At 43.9% G+C, this 19551-nt stretch overlaps 1 protein-coding gene across 2 annotated transcripts in view; it reads left to right on the top strand.

Annotated features, from left to right (window-relative positions):
* The window catches only part of ANKRD52 (ankyrin repeat domain 52), a 71389-nt gene that overhangs the window by 11046 nt on the left and 40792 nt on the right, over nt 1–19551 (top strand). For both annotated transcript variants that reach the window (XM_068267640.1, XM_068267639.1), the window contains exons 3-8: nt 896–974; nt 1106–1176; nt 3596–3796; nt 3895–3982; nt 6661–6803; nt 8289–8501. In XM_068267640.1, coding sequence (XP_068123741.1) covers nt 896–974; nt 1106–1176; nt 3596–3796; nt 3895–3982; nt 6661–6803; nt 8289–8501 — 795 coding nt within the window. The remainder of the gene's footprint in view (nt 1–895; nt 975–1105; nt 1177–3595; nt 3797–3894; nt 3983–6660; nt 6804–8288; nt 8502–19551) is intronic.

The raw sequence follows: 19551 nt of genomic DNA, 5'->3' as shown, positions 1-19551 counted from the left end.
TAAAGCTGCAGAGCACTGAATTGTAAAAAATAGCCTGGTCACTAGGTGGGTGTCAAGGTGCGTACACACATGCAACTATAGTCGTTTGAAACGATCGTTTAAAAAAAAAAAAAAAAAGCAGCCAACGACCATTAAGTCTGACAGACGAGCTAGATTGTTAAAAACGAACAATCTAGCTTGGCGGATTCTTTTTTTTTTCAACGACTATCGTTTGCAAAAGTAGTACATAGTTGGAAACGGTCGTTCGTACTAGGCTTGACATGCGCATTTCACTATGTCTCCATGGAACTTTTCATTTTTATGCGCAGGCGCAATAGTTGCTTTTACGTGATGTAACGTTCGTTCTAACGATGTGATCGTTACACACCTTTTAAAACTAACTTTACTTAGGTCGTTCTTTCATCAACTATAAGTTTGTTCGTCGTTGACAACAAACGATCGTTGTCGCATGTGTATACGTAGCTTAAGCCTGTGGTCCTCAAGTGGTTAAAAAGAAATAAATATGGCAGCCTCTATATTCCTCATTTAAGGTGTCCTTTAAGGGCTTGTTTACACTGTTTGTGGTGCTTTTGTTTTGTATGCACCATGGTATGCGATTTACATGGCTCCAGACGCATCACTGCGGACCATCTGAGCAGACATTACACGTGTGTGTGTGTGTGTGTGTGTGTGTGTGTGTGTGTGTGTGTGTGTGTGTGTGTGTGTGTGTGTGTGTGTGTGTGTGTGTGTGTGTGTGTGTGTGTGTGTGTGTGTGTGTGTGTGTGTGTGTGTGTGTGTGCGTGCGCGTGTAAAAAGCATCACCTCAGAACGTGGTGCATAGTCAAGAAAATTGTTCTGTTTGCCTTCTTGAGCCAGGTGGCTAGGTCTGAATTTTAACTTTCTTTCCCCCTCACAGGACCAAGAGAGGCGCACTCCTCTGCATGCTGCTGCCTACTTAGGAGACATCCCAGTTATGGAACTATTAATAAAGTCAGGTGCGTTTTTTTTAAAGAAATGAACCTCTGATATCAGTAATTCTACTATGAGAATTCTACATATTAATGAACAATTTGCTTCCCTTTGACACTAGTACAGTGAAGTTGACCTAATGAGTTTTGTTTCTCAGGTGCTAATGTCAATGCAAAAGATTCGGTCTGGTTTACTCCCCTGCACCGGGCAGCAGCAGCAAGAAATGAGGTAAGTTCTATGTGGCATTTACTGAGAATTGCTACTTCATTATTTACTAGAAGTTCTAGCAAAGGGTATCGGGAAAGTAGATGGGCACTTTACAGAATAGAACATCTGTTTGCATCCATTTGGGTACTGGGGAAACCGAATACAAAGGTATTTTCCAATCGCAATCAACAGCCAGTGAGTACTTGGGAGGTAGGGAAAAAGGCTGAACTATAGTTACTTAAAATGTTGTATCCCCTTTCAGCAGCTCTGAGTAATTGCAGTATTTTATAAAGGTTGTACTTTAATATAGAATGTGGTATACAGTTGCATGATCATTATTATTGCAATATAAAGCCTCTTGTTCTCAACCTTAGCAACCCTTAAGCCCAATCTACACGATCCGATTCTTTGTGCGATTTTATTACGATTCTATTTACGATCCGATTAAATTCGACATGTCCGATTGGGATTCAATTCGATTTGCCATTTTGCATATTTCTTTCATTTTAAACAATACCAGTGGCCTGGCTAGCCTGCTTATCTAGATGTCTGCATTAGTATCTAAATAACACAAGCATGCGGCTAATCTTGTCAGCTCTGACAATTAGCTCTGTTCACAATCACACATGCGGTAAGATATATATTTTTTTTATTTTTTTTTTTACCGCTACATCACCACCAGTGATAATTTCCGCATTTTTTCCACATTCACTAAAAATGTTCTGCACGCGGGAACAATGCGTAAAAATTGGGAAACATGCGTAATTACATAGTAAACATGTGGAAACCGTGCGTGTGAAAAAAAAAAATTGAATAAAAAAAACTTGTCCCAAAATAAAATTAAAGTCCAGCAAACCGTACTCAAGGCTCCAGACTCCATTTACGTCAATGGGAAGCGAAATATATCACCAAGTACTAGTAGATGATAAAAGAATCGGTAGTTAAGTCAGAAATAAGGGGCCATATTTTTTTGTGAACTTTTTTTTTTTTTTTTTTTTTTTTTCGGGAATTTCCGACTTTTGTGGACTTTTACCGCATTTTTTACGCATGCGGGAAAACCATGCATACACTTTTACGCATGTGGTAAATCCATGCGTAAAAATGTGTGAATGTCAAGATGTTCTTTTTTCAGTTGGGAATTTACCGCAAGTGCATTTCCGCATGCGGAAAATGATTGGGCTCTATTCACAATGTCAGAAATCTCTGATCTGCTGCATGCTTGTTCAGAGTCTATGGCTAAAAGTATTAGAGGCAGAGGATCAGCAGGATGCCAGGCAACTGGTACTGTTCAAAAGGAAATAAAATATGGCAGCCTTCATATCCCTCTTGCTACAGTTTTCCTTTAAAGGATACCCAAGGCAAGGGGCAGAAGTTCAGTTTAACTTACCTGAGGTTTCTTCCAGCGCCCCACAGTCTATATCAGGTCCGTCGCTGTGGTTCCAATCAACCAGTTGTGCTGTTGCCCCCTTAGAAAGATCTGTAAGTCGCGCATGTGCAGCTATGGTGTGCATCCTCGTTTGTGCTTCTGTGGCCAGGGGTGTCCAGTGCATGTGCAGTTTAAAAACCACGTATGCACCGGCTGATTTCTTAATGATCTGTGCTGGGTGGGCTCTTCAGCCCCCAGCACAGATCTGGTTTCAGGCAGGGCGATCAGACCATTTCCCCCCCCCCCCCTCCCCCCCCCCCTTTTTTCACATTAGGGGGATGTCCTGCTGGGGGTCTGATAGCCGCCACCAATTTGTGGGTACCGGGGGGGTGCCTCAAAGCCCCCCACCTCAGCGCTATTCCCGCCCCTCCCTCTCCTTCCCTCCCTCCCCTTCTCTCTATGGGCGGTACAGGAAGGTGATCCGTCCTGTACCGCCTCTGATAGGCTACAGCCTATCAGACAGAGGTGATCCCCGGCCAATCAGAGGCCGGGGATCGGCGATCTCCTTTACGGCGCTGCTGTGACAGTAAACACCGGGGATTTCTTCCCTGGGTTTTTACATTTAGCTTGCGAGCCGTGATCGGAGGCTCGCAGACTGTTCATGGAGTCCCCCGCCGTGAACTGACAGGATGGAAAACCACATGCGACCAGCCGCCGCCTATCGGCGTTAGCTGGTCGTTGAGTGGTTAAGTCTATGAACATTGCATGTGCCCAATACTCCTGACCATTGAAGCACGATCGACGAGGATCGTAACCACAGCGGGGGCAGGCTCTGAGATTTCTAAACTAAATGGACTTCACTTTATACAAAACACACGATGTAGGGCGGACAGCTCTGGAGCCTGCACTTTTAAAACAAGTGAGCAATAGTCCCATTCTTCCATTTTTTTAACAGGTTTTCATTTTATCCTAACATGAGATGCTTGGCTAGACCTTTCTTCTTATGGTGCTTCAGGCAGTGTGTGGAGAGTTTCTGGCACTAGAATTTATTATGGTAATTGTTTCCTATTGCAGAGAGCTGTGTCTCTGCTTGTCAAGCATTCAGCAGATGTCAATGCTCGGGACAAGAATTGGCAAACTCCATTACATGCTGCTGCAGCCAACAGAGCAACGAAATGTGCAGAGACCTTAATGGCACAGATGAAAAGCATCAACACCCCAGATCGCACAGGACGTACTGTACTCCATCATGCTGTGCTCAGTGGCAGCACAGAGGTGCGTTACACATTCTTTATCAGCCCGTGTATTTCTTATAAATCTATTGTACAGACAGTAAAACTAAATATTTTGTGCATGCTATTTTCCCTCTCCAGATAGTACTGATGTTACTGAACAGAAGGGCACACCACAGCGTAAGTGACAAGAAGGAGCGGCACCCCATCATATATGCATCATACCTGGGTGAGTGTCATGTAACAGTTATTCATGCTGTCATTGAGTGGTAGTACTTGTGTTTTATCACTGTAATAAGAGATCACATGCAGATATCTTTGCTTAATAATTCACCAGATATTCTTCTCAAATGCTTAATTTATCTTCATTTAGGGCTTGTTTCCATTACGATGATTCACAGCATTTCCCCACCCGCAAATTCAGACAGGGAATTGCAGACCATTGATATTGGCTTCTTCCGAATTTGCGTGCAGGGGAAAAAACGTGCCTGCAGCATTTTCATGGGCAATCCGTCCGAATCCCCTTAGTGCATGGCTTGGCTAGAGGGATTATGATGCAGACTGGCTTCAGCACAAAGGTCAGCACAAGTGGAAACGGGCCCTTGGGGTCCTTTTTACACTAGTTGCTGTCAGTTGTAACGGAAAGGGCAGCTGACGTGCAGCCAGCGTCTGTTTCCCTATGGCCTCTTTTGCACTATATTCACTGAAAAACTGAAGCTTTTTCTCAATGCACTGCTATGGAGAAAAAAAAATGCATTGCAATGCATTAAAACCCATTAAGTGTGGGCTTGCGTTTCTTTTCAGTGAATCTTTAGACATCCTTTTAAAGGGTACCAGAGCTGGTGTAAAAAGAATTGATACTCACCCGTGGTTTCCTTCAGCAGCATAAACACGTCTGAGTCCCTTGCAATCCTCCCTTGGTCTGTCATTTATGCGCGATCAGCCCCAGTAACTGGCTCAATTGGGTCTGCTGCACATGCGCAGACCTCCCACGCATGCGCAGTAGACCCGGACTGGCATGACTGAGCCAGTTACTTGAGCTGATTGCCGATAAACGGCAGACAGCGGGAAGATGGCGAGGGACTTTGCCGTGTTTACGCTGCTGGAGGAAGCCGCGGGTGAGTATCAAATCTCAGTTTTATGCCAGCTCTGGTTTACTTAAAGGGAACCTAAACTGAGAAGGATATAGCTTTTTCCTTTTAAAATAATACCAGTTGCCTGAATCGCCTGCTGATCCTGTGTCTCTAATACTTTTAGCCACAGCCCCTCAACAAGCATGCAGATCAGGTGCTCTGACTGAAGTCAGACTGGATTAGCTGCATGCTTGTTTCAGGGTGTGATTCAGCCACTATTGCAGCCACAGAGATCAGCTGGACTGCCATGCAACTGGTATTGTTTAACAGGAAACATCCATATCACTCTCAGTTAAGGTTCCTTTTAAAGTGAACCTAAAGGCATAAAAAAAAAGATGAACTCACCTGGGGCTTCCCTCAGCCCCCTGCAGCCGATCGGTGCCCTCGCAGCTCCGCTCCGATGCCTCTGGACCCGCCGGCGACGACTTCCGGTTTCGCCGTCGCCGACAGGCATGGGAACGCGAGTGATTGTTCGCGTTCCCGGCCTGTACAGGGGGCTGAGGGAAGCCCCAGGTGAGCTCATCTCATATTTTTTTTTTTTTTTTTTAACTTAGGCCCAGTTCACATTAGCGTTCTCTATCCGGATTTTCCAGATCTGATCCGGACCGCATACTGTACAAACGGAACGTACGTTCCGCATAGCAATGCAAAGGCTATGCGGACGTTCACATACGTACGTTCCGTACAGTACGGAGCCGGACCGGATCCGGACTCCGGGCTCTTTTCCAACATGCGCTATTTTTTGTGTCCGGATCTCCGGCCCACGCATCCTGACCGGAGCCTGACCTGAGCCTGACAGCACCATCAGGAACACAGAAACCAATGAGAAACGGAAGGCACAGAACACACTGCCTACAAAAACCTGACGTTCTACCCCACTTCCTATGCGTATCCAAGCGGCCATTTCGGATGGGGACACATGGGCCAAGCATGTCTGGAGTGGAGCAGCAGTGACAGACGTGCTGGAGCTGTTTGGCAGAATATCGGAGGTGGAGGTGATGCCTACAGCGGAGGAACCTGATTGTACATGTGCACCAGGTGCACCTTCTGCTGACCCGAACATTTTTTTTATTTATATTTAACTATTTTTTGCCCACGGATCCGGATGGCAGCCTGATGCATGCCTGATACAAACGGACCGGATCCGGATCGGAACCGTACGGTTCTGATCAGGATCAGGTCAGGATCCGGTCCGTTTACTTGCCAAAACGCAAGTGTGAACGGGGCCTTAAGGTTATCTTTAAAACGTGCACTTTTGTTACATATTGTGTTAACATTTGTGGGAAATGCATCACTGTTAACTTAAAGCGGAATATAACCCTGCATTTCAACTTTGTTCTAAAACATTATTTACAGCATATTCTATGCAAAAAGCATTTTATTTTTTTTTTATTTTTTTACTAGACCAGCATTGGAAGGGTTAAACACAGAGGTTTAGGTTCCGGGAGAGATATGCAGAAGTTCAGATTGATACATTCTATTTAGTTATATGTATCTATTGAGAAATGTTACACTCTTTGGCTGTCCTCCAGCTCCTGAGAGAGTGAGTCACATTCAACACTTAGATACATTTATGTAAACAAAATGTATCTTTGTCAGCTTCGGATGTGTCTGCAGAAATCTCCAGGAACTTTAAAGCTGTGTGTAACCCTTCCAATGCTGGTTGCATATAATATACTGTAAATAATGTTTTAGAGCAAAGTTGAAATGCAGGGTTATATTCCACTTTAACAGCCTTTTACACTTTTTATTTATTTATTTTTTCTTCCTCCAGGACATCTGGAGATTACGAAGCTGTTGATTTCTTGGGGAGCTGATGCCATGTCGAAGGATAAAGACGGTTACACTCCTCTCCATGTAGCTGCTTCTAGTGGGAGGATTGATATTGTGAAGTATTTACTGAAACTGGGTGTTGAGGTAAGAGTGATACTTTTGTATTACCGTATTTTGTAATTTACCGTATTTTTCGGACCAATTAGACGCATCTAGGTTTAGAGGACAAGAACCAAGGGGAAAAAATATATATACGAAACCTGGGGAATCCATGGTGAAGGGGCATCTTGTGGATTATGCCCCCTCTGTACCCCATGCCCCCTTGTACTGCTTGTCTCCGTGTCGTCCTCTGCCCTCCTTGTGTCCAACTGTGTCCCCCTGTGTCCTCCTCTGCATGGGCACAGTACAGGGAGTCCCCGACATTGAGGCGGGTTGGAGGTTCGTATTGACAGGTGTTCACAAGTCAGGAACTCCCTACATTTGGACTATAAGACGCAGTGACTTTTTATTCCCACTTTTGGTCCAAAAAATACAGTTATTTTATTTTACTAGGGAATGATCACAAAATGTTCTTCTATATGATTACAGGCAAGCCCTTGCAGGGTTCAATACTTTTAAGCCCAAATAAGTCCAACATTTTCATTTCACACCTCCCTTAGCTGCTTCATTAATCTGAAATGCGAGCTGTCAGCATGGGTCTTTGCTTCACTGGGTAAGATTGGTGGGGCTTAATGTTGCTCTCTACCTACTTTCTGTGAACGATTAGTCTACTCTACCTCCTCAGAGTCACAAAGGACACATTAGATTCTAATGTAATGCTGGAGGAATGGTGTGTAGAGATGCTTAAAGCTACCTGAGCACCTTTTTAATGTAAAAATATGGAAATCGTAAATTATCTGTGGGGAGGGGCAGCGTTAAATTAACTTGCCTATGGTGCTGCTCCATGGCCCCTGTCTCTACTAGGGCATCCATCTTGCAGCCTCAATGTCGTGGTTCATAGTGCTCGTGATGTTCTGTGCATGCACGGCCACATGCCAGGAAGTTTGTCTTCAGCCTCTAGTGCATGCTGGGAGATGTACTCATTAATCTTTTATTCCTGGATGATGTAATGACTACATCTTCTGGCATGCACCTGCAGCCAGGGACACCATCTCCTGGCATCCGGCCAAGGAAGCACTGGATGCAAGCACTCTGAACTGCATAATTGAAAGCTGCAAGGTGGATGCCCTGTTAGACAGGGGCCATGGAGCAGCGCCGTTGGTAAGTTAACACATGTAGCTTCCAGGATCGCTTGAAATGTGAAAAATCAGGATCGGAACATGGTGTTTGTGAAATGACTGTAAATCATTGTGCCGGCGCTGTCCATTCACTTGAATGGACAGCGCTCAGACTACCTTGTGCCACGGTCTGTTTAGCACTGCAGAACGCCAGTCTGAACCATCGCTTAATGTTAGACAATGCCTCTATCTTATGTATGTACTGAAACCATTTACATTGTTGCTCAAGTAATTACTATCGAACAGAGAAACTGTGCAATGTTTTTAATGCTTGTCTAAATTTATAGATTAGTTCATGTTTGAATGTGTGCAGATACTAGATGCAACTTAAAATTCTAAATGTCTCGATCAGATTGATGAGCCCAATTGCTACGGGAACACTGCCCTACACATTGCCTGTTACATGGGACAGGATGCTGTGGCCAATGAATTGGTCAACTATGGCTCTAATGTCAATCAGCCCAATGAGAAAGGTTTCACCCCTCTGCACTTTGCTGCTGTTTCCACAAATGGGGCACTGTGCTTGGAGCTGCTAGTCAACAATGGAGCTGATGTCAATTATCAGGTAAGTTGATTTTAGATTTACTTTTGCTTGCTTTTAAAAAAAAAAAATATATATATTCTGTTTTCTACAGAGAAAGTGTAATTGTCACAAATGAAAATGTTATGTTTGGAGCTTCACTTACTGGTTTAACTCGCCAGCTTTAAGGAATTTTTATAATTTACAAAGGAAGATAAAGAATAATTGGACCCAGTTAGTCATGTCTCTAGATTTGCGTTACTTTTGGGTCTGGGGCCCACTAGCGGTGCTTTTCCAATTTTGGGAGTCACTTGTGATTTCTGCAATGGCTAAGTAGCATTATTTTATATTGCTCTTCTGACGAAGTGGTCAGCGGACCACGCCACACATGAAGGATTATGATACTGCTTCATAAGTAGTTTTTCCCCCGCTTTTTCTCATTTAGGACTAGTTGGGTTTGTATGGTTTTAACCTCATGGTTGCAAATTTTTCGTCAGGTTCACACTGCCATGGCCTTGATTCTTCACATTGCACTACTTGAACATTTATTCTTATTGTTTTGTTATGCACCGGTATTAGCACGGGCACTTTAATCATTTGTCTGAGAATACAGCACATTATTTGAAGTTCATATGAGCCTTGTAAGGGTTTATCATAAACTCTTCTCAGGGGAATTCTGCTAGCTCAATTAAGAATTACTAGCATGTGTCCATTGGTATGGGCCCACAAGGTGTCTTTCTCCCCCCCCCCCCCCCCCTCCCCTCCCCACCTGTTTTAAGGTTATTCATGTCTCCAATAAAATTACAGTTTTGATAAATTCTTTACATTGTGAATGCTTGAATACACATGTTTCTTTTGGCTTACATTTGGTTCTTATACTTTCCAGCATGCTGTAATTGGCTTACTTTAATTGGTAGGTGGTGGGCACTTGCAGTTGTTTTCACAAAAATGCTGCAGGCAGCGCTGCGATTGCAACAATGCTATGGAATCGCCTTCTTAGGGTTCCACTGTTGCAGCACTTTACCCATTGCCACAGATTGCCAGTTGCTGCAAGTGGGCCCCAGGCCTAATGGTAAGGTATGATCTTCTATAAAAATCAAGTGTTACTGCTCCCCAAACTTGTATTAGACCAGCATGTCTAGCTCAAAAAATTGTTGTACAGCAGGGTGCTGGTTATCCGGAACTCAACTAACCAGAAGTTTCACCCGACTAGCACATATCGCCGGCAGTACTCAAAGTGATGAAGGCCAACTTCATAGGCTGTTTGTGGATTCTGTTGCGTTTAGACTGGGTTCCATGGCTCCCTTTCAGTTACTGTATTTTAATATTGAATACAGAGTTCATGATACGCATTCAGAGTGGGGTATAGTTCTGTATTAGCTAGGCCTATTTTTAACATTGAGTCTTATGCAACCAGAAAGCACACTTATTCGGCATCAGCCGATCTCCGCCAGTGCAGAGTAACTGAGACTCTACTGTATTTCACACTTTTTTTTTTTTTTTTTTTTTTTTACAGTAATTAGTGTGTGACATGTGACCAGCTCTCCTAAAGCTTTTGATCTAGTTTTGTATGTCAGATGGCAGGATACCCACTCTAGTTGTGTAATATAATAGCTTTCTGAAGTGTGCTTTCTGTCTGCTTGGGTGGATGAGGGAGAAGTTAAAAAGTTCAACTAACTTCAGAATGATGTTATAAGACAAAGCTTTCATGTATTTCCACTCAAGTTCTATTTCAGAAGCTGTGGAAGGAGTAGTGAGAGTAAGATTCCATACCGTTTTTGCTTAGGAACAACAGATTCCAAAATGTGTTTACATAACCGGCTGTTCACTTTCATCCTGGACACACTGAAAGTCCTACTGACTTTATTTGTTACTGGTGATAATCTCAGCCTCTGTACCTGAAGAGTACTCGGAGGATCAGAGTTAATATAATAACTTTCTAGAATTCTTTATGCAGATCTCTGTGTGGGTTAGCTGGGTTTGAGGAACTGGAGTCAGGGATAGCAACCCTGATCAATTGGTCCTCCAATGGGTTCCAGCAGGAACACACAGGTGATTTGTACTCACTAGAAGCCAGTAACCTGTATTCAAGTCATATGTAAAAAGAGAACCCAGAGCCCAATATAGTGTAGTAAGTCAAGGCAATTGATATGATGAGAGAGTAAAATGTTTACTCACAAACCAGGGTTACCTCCAGGCAACCACTGTATAGGCAGGTGAGGAGATTAACTTGTCCTCACTCAGGATTAAGAAATCGCTCTCTGTAGACGTGAAGAAAAAGGGGTATCCCCCTCCACCAAGGGTGGATGTATAACGTATTGTAAAATGAACAGAGGCGCCAAAAGAATAAAATCAATATTTAAAATCAATATTTAAAAATGCTTAGGAGGCAGTGGTGGTGGACTTGCCTCCTTCAAGCAGACACCACAAGCTGTGTATTCAACAAAGGTATATTTATTGGTACACTCCAAGGGTTAATCACAACTAGTTTCGCAGGTCTATACGCGCTTCATCAGGCAGTAAGGGTAGGAGTACACAACAGCAGTATGTCAGTTACACCTGGCGCCTTTGTAACAAAGGCGCCAGGTATGACTCTGTGACTCAGGTATGACTCAGTATGCCTGCGCAGTACGCTCCTGGTGACATCAGCGGGTGCGAGGACATGGCAACACAGGCGCAGTGGTTTTCAGACTTAAAAGTCTGAAATTCCAGAAGTGAACCGGAGGCTGGGCCAGAGCATCAGTGAGTAGCTGCGCGGGCACAGGATGTTTGCGGGGGACCCTTAGAAGCCCTGGGTAAGTTCAGCTCATTTTCCCCCGACCACCCTACAGTATTCCTTTTAAACTCGCAGTAGTTATTAGGAGGGAACGTGATCGCACGATTGTGATCGCATTTCCTAGTAAAGTAGAGCCCTAAGGGCTCTTTTCCACTAGCTGCGATCCGCTTCAGAAGGTGATTTGCCTACATTGTGCCATGGCAAGAGCATTGCAATAACATGTTGATGCGGTGCTCTATTTCCAATAGTACATTTAGCGTTTCCCCAAATCACAATTGCTGGCCTGCATGATTTTGGTGCATTTGCGCTCATACATGATGGATAGCAGTGCAATCGTGGCTAGTGGAAAAAGAAGGTAGCGAGATATTATAATATTTGAAGGGCTGCTGTTCCCAGTCAGTAATTGGTAGTACTTAAGTGTAACAGCAGGGCCGGCCCGCCCATGAGGCGGGGTGAAACTTTTGCCTCAGGCGGCACTTATGGGGGGGCGGCACCCGCCCGTCCGTGGGTGTGGGGGGCCGCCCGAGCTGGAGGGGATAGCGGGGAGGAAGGGGGTATTTGGCCTAGCGGCGGGGAGGGGGGTCGGAACCCCCCCCCCCCCCCCCCCCCTCCCTCGCCTGGGTCCCCCGTCCTCCGCTCCCCTCCAGCTTTAAAAAGTTACGCTGCTGCCTGCAGCTATTGTAAGAGGCAACGGGCGGGGATCACTCACCTCTTCCTCGTTCCAGCCTGCACTCCACTGACGTCACTTCCTGCTACACCGGAGGTGAGTGATCCCCGCCCGTTGTCTCTTACAATAGCTGCAGGCAGCAACGTAACTTTTTAAAGATGGAGGGAAGCGGAGGACGGGGGGCCCAGGCGAGGGAGGGGGGAGTCCGACCCCCTCTCCGCCGCCAGGCCCAATACCCCCTTCCTGCCTGCTATCCCCTCCAGCTCGGGTGGCCCCCCCACACCCATGGCTGGGGGGGGTGGCGATTTCTTTAAGGATTGCCTCAGGCGGCAAAAAGTCTAAGGCCGGGCCTGTGTAACAGAGCTTAAAGAGACTCTGAAGTCTCCCTATAATGAGGTTTTTATTTTAAAAACTTCATTAACATTATAGTCCAGACTTAAAATGCCGAATAACCGCGGCTGAAAACCCTCGATCGCCCCAAACTCATGGGGGTACAAGGAGGCAACTTCCACATAGAGGCAGCGCAGCTCTGCCTCTATGCGCGTCAATCAGCGTCGATCGCCGCCTCTCCCCCGCCCCTCTCAGTCTTCCTTCACTGAGAGGGGCGGGGGAGAGGTGGAGATATGCGCTGATTAACGCGCATAGAGGCGGCAGCAAAATCCACGGCCAAGAAAGTCGTGGATTTTGCCTGCCCTGTACCCCCCGTGAGTTTGGGGTGATTGAGGGGGTTTTCAGCCGCGGTTCTGCTGCATTTTAGGTCGGACTATAATGTTAATGAGGTTTTTAAAATAAAAACCTCATTTTAGGGAGACTTCAGAGTCTTTAAAGAACATTTTTTTTATACATACCTGGGGCTTCCTCCAGCCCCATGTACATGAATCGCTCCCACGCCGCTGTCCTCCGCTAGCTGCAGCTCCGGTACTGGGTCCCACAACTTCCTCCAGTCACGCAAGAGGAAGTGCGCGGTGGATGTCGGAGAGATGCGTAGAGGACGCATTTCTCTTGCGCAGACTGCCCACGGCTGGAAGTTACGGGACACGGTACCGGAGCTGCATACAGTGGAGGACAGCGGAAAAAGTTTCTTTCTGGTTTCCTTCAAAGTGTACCCGAGCCGAAACTCTGGTACAAAATGATTCTTACCTAAAGAAAGGGAATATATCATAAAACAGGAACTGCGCCAGCCAAATGTAGAATTATCTAAATGAGTATTCGCTACCACAAGTCCTGTATCAAAAGTCCAACGTTGTTGTGACAGCGCTCCTCTGACGACCTAAACAAATAAACACAGTCGCCTATAGTGCATTAATGTAATACAAATCAGCGATATAGCAATACACTCAGCGATATAGCAATACACTCCACCCAACACGTGCATAGGTGACAACAGTGAGTTCCACTCTCAGTGAAATATAGCCCCTTTGGTATAGCAGCTCACCAGATGGACACCACCTCAGATTCCAGGTGGGTCTAATGCGTGGCCTTCAAGCGGCTAACTATAGATCACAGCCTCCACACTTTGTTTACAGCGGCCGCTGTAAACAAGGAGAGCGTTATTGGTGGGCTGATGCCCGAGATGCTTATGATACATCTACCTGAGTGAGTGCGCTATATTGCGCGGGCCATTTCTGTTTTTTAAAAATTGGATTACGCTATGTGTATTTTTTATTGTTTTACATGTGGATATGTGCAATTAAACCTGGAGCCTTTTTCTACTACCAAACAAAGTGTGGAGGCTGTTTACATTGAAGTGTGGAGGCTGTGATCTATAGTTAGCCGCTTGAAGGCCACGCATTAGACCCACCTGGAATCTGAGGTGGTGTCCATCTGGTGAGCTGCTATACCAAAGGGGCTATATTTCACTGAGAGTGGAACTCACTGTTGTCACCTATGCACGTGTTGGGTGGAGTGTATTGCTATATCGCTGAGTGTATTGCTATATCGCTGATTTGTATTACATTAATGCACTATAGGCGGCTGTGTTTATTTGTTTAGGTCGTCAGAGGAGCGCTGTCACAACAACGTTGGACTAAAGAAAGGGAAGACTCAGGAGCCAATTGAGGCTTCACTCAGTGGTCTTATGTCCCCTGTCGCTTTGCCCGGCGGATCGCTCAGAAACCGCTGTATCAGTCCGCCGACAGTGCGTACACACGCCGGACTGTCGTTGGAATGCCCACCCAGCGGGAGGTGACGACGGACCCGTCGTTGCCTCCAGTCCGGCGTGTGTACGGGCCTTTATAGACTTAAAAAAAAACAAGTCGTTTGCTCAGGCATTTGATCTAGTCCATTGTTCTATCCAGTCCATTGACCAATCAAACATGTAAATTAGCTGTAATTAGCATTTCAAACGTTCTGTAGTCTGTATGTACAAGGAGTCTGAACGACTTGGTTTGAATAAGACGTGTGTATGCACCTTAAAGCCGCATCTACACGCGTAGATGCGGCCGCGATGCTCCTTATCAATCGAGCCGCTAATGCGGCTCGATTGATAAGATCCAACAGGACGGATCTTGCTTCCGCCGATTCCCTGCTCGCTCCCCGCGAGGGGACAATGGCAGGGAATCGAGCGGAAGATATGCGGGGAATCGAATGCGGGGACGCGGCGGGCACGCGGAAGAGGCGATCCGGCGGCTAATCGAGACGCCGGATCGCAGCCTCATCTGCGCGTGTAGATGAGGCTTAACATGAAGAAAAGTAAACCAACCAGCCTCAAATGAATGCATTGTCTGATGTAGCGGGGTAGAAATGAAGCCAGTGCCAAAAAATACTGTTGATGAATCCTGCTAAAAGGACATGGGAGAGGTGTGAGACAGGTTGGAAAGCGAAACAATGTTTTCTTATTTATGCCCCAAATACCAACTGACAGTTAACTTCCCCCTCTGTGTTGGTGGACAACCCTGTCAATGTGCTGAATAACATAAAACAATCCTCAAGCTGAAAATTACCTGGCACTGCTTTTGTGTGCTGCTCATTGCTCAAATCTTGTTCCGATAAATGTTCACTACCTGTATACTCTGGTGCCAGCTTCTACAGTTGTTCCAGAGATGAGGATTACCTTGTTCCTTGAGGAGTGGAGATTTGAGTATTTTTGAGTCTATTTGTGTGCAAAAATATTATTATTTTTTATTTTTTTTCTACTTTTGCACCATTGCAACAGGACCAGTCTGATATTTGCAAGGGGGAAACTCTGAATGTAGCTCAGACAGATGCCAATGAGTCCTTACTTTCTGGAAGACTTAATTGGGAGAAAGCTTACAATGACATTAGTGCCAGAATATTGGAGCAGAAACTGTTTAATATATGGAAGAAGGAGATAAAACTGTTTTGGGTGGTTGCATCCTTAAAAATATATGAAGAAAAGGGAATTGTTTCTAGAGCTTTTAGATCTTATCAAGCACCAGCTGAATATTCGGATGATGCAGAGTTTGTAGATAAATAGAAAGAAGCTCACCTCAACCATGCTAAAGTTCTGATGGGATTACCATTAGTAAGGTCTGAGCAGGAATACCAGAAAATATCAGAAGAGGTTGAAGCCCTGAAGAGCCAACTTTATGAAACCGTTGACAGTGAGAGAGCGAAGGACATTATATCAAACACTGAAGAGACTTGTTCCCATACAAGATAAGGTTAAGAAAAGAAAGCGTATTCAATTTTTAAGAGATCAGAAAGATTTCCAAAGTGGTCAGCTATTCAACTGGGAAAAGAAATTCTTTAAACATTGTTCTCAAAAAAATAAGAGGTTTGGTAGAAGGAAAAGGGGATTTTGGTCATTTGAATCTGGTTCTGCATCAGAATCTGCTTCTGAATCAGAAACCAGTTCGCAAAAACATAAATGTAACTTGGCAATTTCTAATTGGAAAACCTCACAAGTCCTTTCTAGGGGGAAAAAACGTAGGAGACGAAGGCGCAGAAACCGCCATTGTGAAACGAGTGTCTTGAAAGGGTCTCCCTGCGAGTCCAAAATGGTGGCAACAATGTGTTTTGCTGCTACTTACAACACAGGACACCGTGCTTTGTGAACTATTAAATAAATGAAGCCATAAGATATAAATTATGGATGTGCAAGTTAGTCATTTGTCTGATGTACCATCGCTGACACACTTAAAGTACTGAAGAAGGGATTCAATGTTTCCATGTCCAGAGAATTTGACTTAAAGAGACTCCGTAACAAAAATTGCATCCTGTTTTTTATCATCCTACAAGTTCCAAAAGCTATTCTAATGTGTTCTAGCTTACTGCAGCACTTTCTACTATGACAGTCTCTGTAATAAATCAATGTATCTTTCCCCTGTCAGACTTGTCGGCCTGTCTGGAAGGCTGCCAAGTTCTTCAGTGTTGTGGTTCTGCTATGAACTCCCCCTTCCAGGCCCCTCTATGCACACTGCCTGTGTATTATTTAGATTAGGGCAGCTTCTCTCTTCTCTCATCTTTTACAAGCTGGATAAATCGTCCTCTGAGCTGGCTGGGCTTTCACATACTGAAGAATTACAGACAAGGGCAAAGCTGTTTGCAGGAAGAAACGAGCAGCCTGAAACTTCAGTGCATGAGAACAGGGGGAAAGAAACACACAAATGATCTCTTGAGATTCAAAAGGAAGGCTGTATACAGCCTGCTTGTGTATGGATGTATTTTCTATGTGTGGACATACTGTACATCAACCTGCTTCCTGTTTTGGTGGCCATTTTGTTTGTTTATAAACAAACTTTTTAAAACTGTTTTTAACCACTTTTAATGCGGCGAGGAGCGGCGAAATTGTGTCAGAGGGTAATAGGAGATGTCCCCTAACGCACTGGTATGTTTACTTTTGTGCGATTTTTAACAATACAGATTCTCTTTAACCAGATTTAAAGTAGATATGTAAAATTATTTATCGATTTGGTACTTGGGAGAAGGAACAATAGTCCTTTTATTTGGCCCTTTTGGGTTTTATTTCATTTGTGGCATAAGACCTGCAAGCTCTTTCTGATCTAGAATTATACTCTGAAAGTAATGATCCAACTATTTGGTAGTGTTGAAAATGTGTTAATGGCCATCTCTTATATGCACCCCTTGCTCTGTGTACCCATTTCTTTGGTGCTTTTCTGTTTAGGAGTGTCCTGGCTTTCTCATTTATTCCCCCTTTTCTTGGTTATGGTTTGGTCCCTTTAAAAAAAACAAAAAAAAAAAAAAAAAACACTCACTGGGCTCTTAATGGGTAATTTCGTGTTCCCAGTCTTAGGGCTGCACTCTCGTTTTTAGTGCTCTTTCTTATAGATTCCCCATCATTCACTGGTGGTCTTTGTCACCCTTTTTTTTTTGTTTTTTGTGTATGGAATTATCGATTGTATCTTAGACACTATGTCCTACTATACTGTATCTAGCAATGCATTCATTTGCTTACTGGTTTGTAGTGATGGTGGAGATGGAACTCATTTTTAAGTTAATGCAGAATTGTGCAAATTTTATTATGCAACTTGAAAATGGAGCAGTTGAATTCAACATTGGCTTAATTTGGTCCATTTTCAAGCTGCATAAATTTTCATTAAAGTTAATTCTACATCATCTTGGAATTATTTCCATCTCCTTGACCATCCCTACTGTTTTTTTCTGCGCTGTGTTGCTTAATGCTGCTGCTACAGGTCACTGCGCGCAATGGCATTGTATGTCACTGTGGCGCACACACTCTGCACCTGTTTGGCTGATGTAGGCTGGTTTGAAGTGGAATAAAGGCTTTTATTCATGCCCCAAACACTACAGACGGTTTACTTTGCCTCCACATGTTGACTCATGATGCATTGAATAGCGTAAAACAACGGTCCATTTCTGGGTATGTCTTTTGTATGCTGCTGATCACTCGCTGCCGGTTTTATGTAAGTGTATATTTTGCTCCAATACATTTTTGCTACCTATTTTAGCTCTGGTTCCAGCTTCTAAATTGTTTGACATTTGAGAATTGTCTCGTTTCTTGAAGAGCGGAAGCACAGATGAAGCACTGAACATTTTTGAGTCCCATTAGTGTACAGGTTTTGTTTTTTTGTTTTCTCTATATACTGCAATTGGTGACAGTAGTACTTTAAGTAAAGCTTCACTGTTCCATTTGATATCTCAGCAAAAGAACCACCTAACTGATCGAGAAGGTATCTTGCACATCATAAATGAATGGTATTGTTTGTTTGTAATTTATTTTGCCTTTACAGCAACTTGTACATTAAGAGCATTATTTTTTTGGCTTTAAAGCTGTTTTTTTTGATGATGTGCTGCTTTCTCTTTCCTTGCAATCCGTTGCCACAAGAAAAATGCATTAGAAGACTTATATAGGCTGTGATTATTTAATATTTTTTTAAAGCAGTATACAGTAACTTCCATTTTAAAGACCACCTATGTTATAATATGCAATTCATTTAAATTTATACCTCTTCGTAATTTATGCTAGAATCAGCAGTTGTTATGGACATAACTAACCCACATGTTAAGCAGCAGTATTGTGAAACAACCTAGGTTGTCTTTAATAAGTCTAGTGCCAATTAATTTGAAAGGGAAAACAAAACCTACAGTCATGGTCAAGTTTTTGCATTGACACAAATGTGTTTTTTGCATATTTTTTTTTTTTCTTTTTCTGTCCTGATTATTTATTTATTTTTTTTTTCTGCGGTATACTAAACAACAATTGTAAACCCATAAACCTGGTTCAGTTCGTGCATGCATTTGTGGTAGAAGCACAATCCCCACACTCCTGCAGAGTACCTTCACATCATTCTTTTACATGTACCCACAGTTACATTGCCTAGGAAGCCTAGTGGATATTCTTTCTGCACCCCTCTATGTTCTTTACCAAGGACTAGTTTTGATTTCTATGTAACAACTGCTCTGTAGCTATATTTTAAGTATTTTTTTTTGGGGGGGGGTGAATGTCAGAATGCCCCAATACGTGGTCTATTTAATACGATTAACTGGAAGCCCGTATCAGCTAGGTTCTGGTGCAAAGCTCTGTCCCCTTGCAGGAAATGGCCCTGGCCTTTTCAATAACAGATACAGAAAAGGTAGAGGCTTTTTCCTGCAAGGTGGCAGGGCTACACGCCAGAACCCAGCTGATATGGGCTCCAATGAATCTTATATAGACAACGTGCCAAGGAATTCAGGTTGGCAATGACAGGCTGGAATGGTCAACAGGGTAGAGCAGCCCATCTCAACCATTTTACCTGGAAGGAGCCCTGCAAATAGCTTTTGGATCATAAGGAACCCCTGCAAACGTCACTTTGTACAAAACAAATGTGGATTGTGGATACCACAAAAACTTGGAAGGTACAAATGTCGCAAAATACATTTGTGTCACTGACAAAACTTTTGCCCATGACTGTACATGGATGGTCCTTGTACAACAGTAATCCAGTGTTAGTCAATTTTCAAGGCCAGAGACTTTGTTGTTGTAGTGTTAGATATATTTTACAGTAAAGCAATGCTTTTAAGTAAGGCCTGTTCACACTATGCGCTTCATTCACAAAGCTGTGATAACGGTCACGCTAGCGTTTTTTAAAAACTCCAAATATAAATAAAGGTAGAGGAATAGCTTGATGGGGTAGCTGGTGGGTGGGTGGGACCCATCCAGAAAAAAAAATAAAACTACTTACCAGGGCTTCATCCAGCCCCTGGCAGCCGATATGTCCCTTAGCTCCGGG

Source organism: Hyperolius riggenbachi, chromosome 2 (assembly GCF_040937935.1).
Source record: "Hyperolius riggenbachi isolate aHypRig1 chromosome 2, aHypRig1.pri, whole genome shotgun sequence".
Classification (NCBI taxonomy): Eukaryota; Metazoa; Chordata; class Amphibia; order Anura; family Hyperoliidae; genus Hyperolius; species Hyperolius riggenbachi.
The sequence above is the reverse complement of the archived record's forward strand: the minus strand, read 5'-3'. Positions and strand labels throughout refer to the sequence as shown.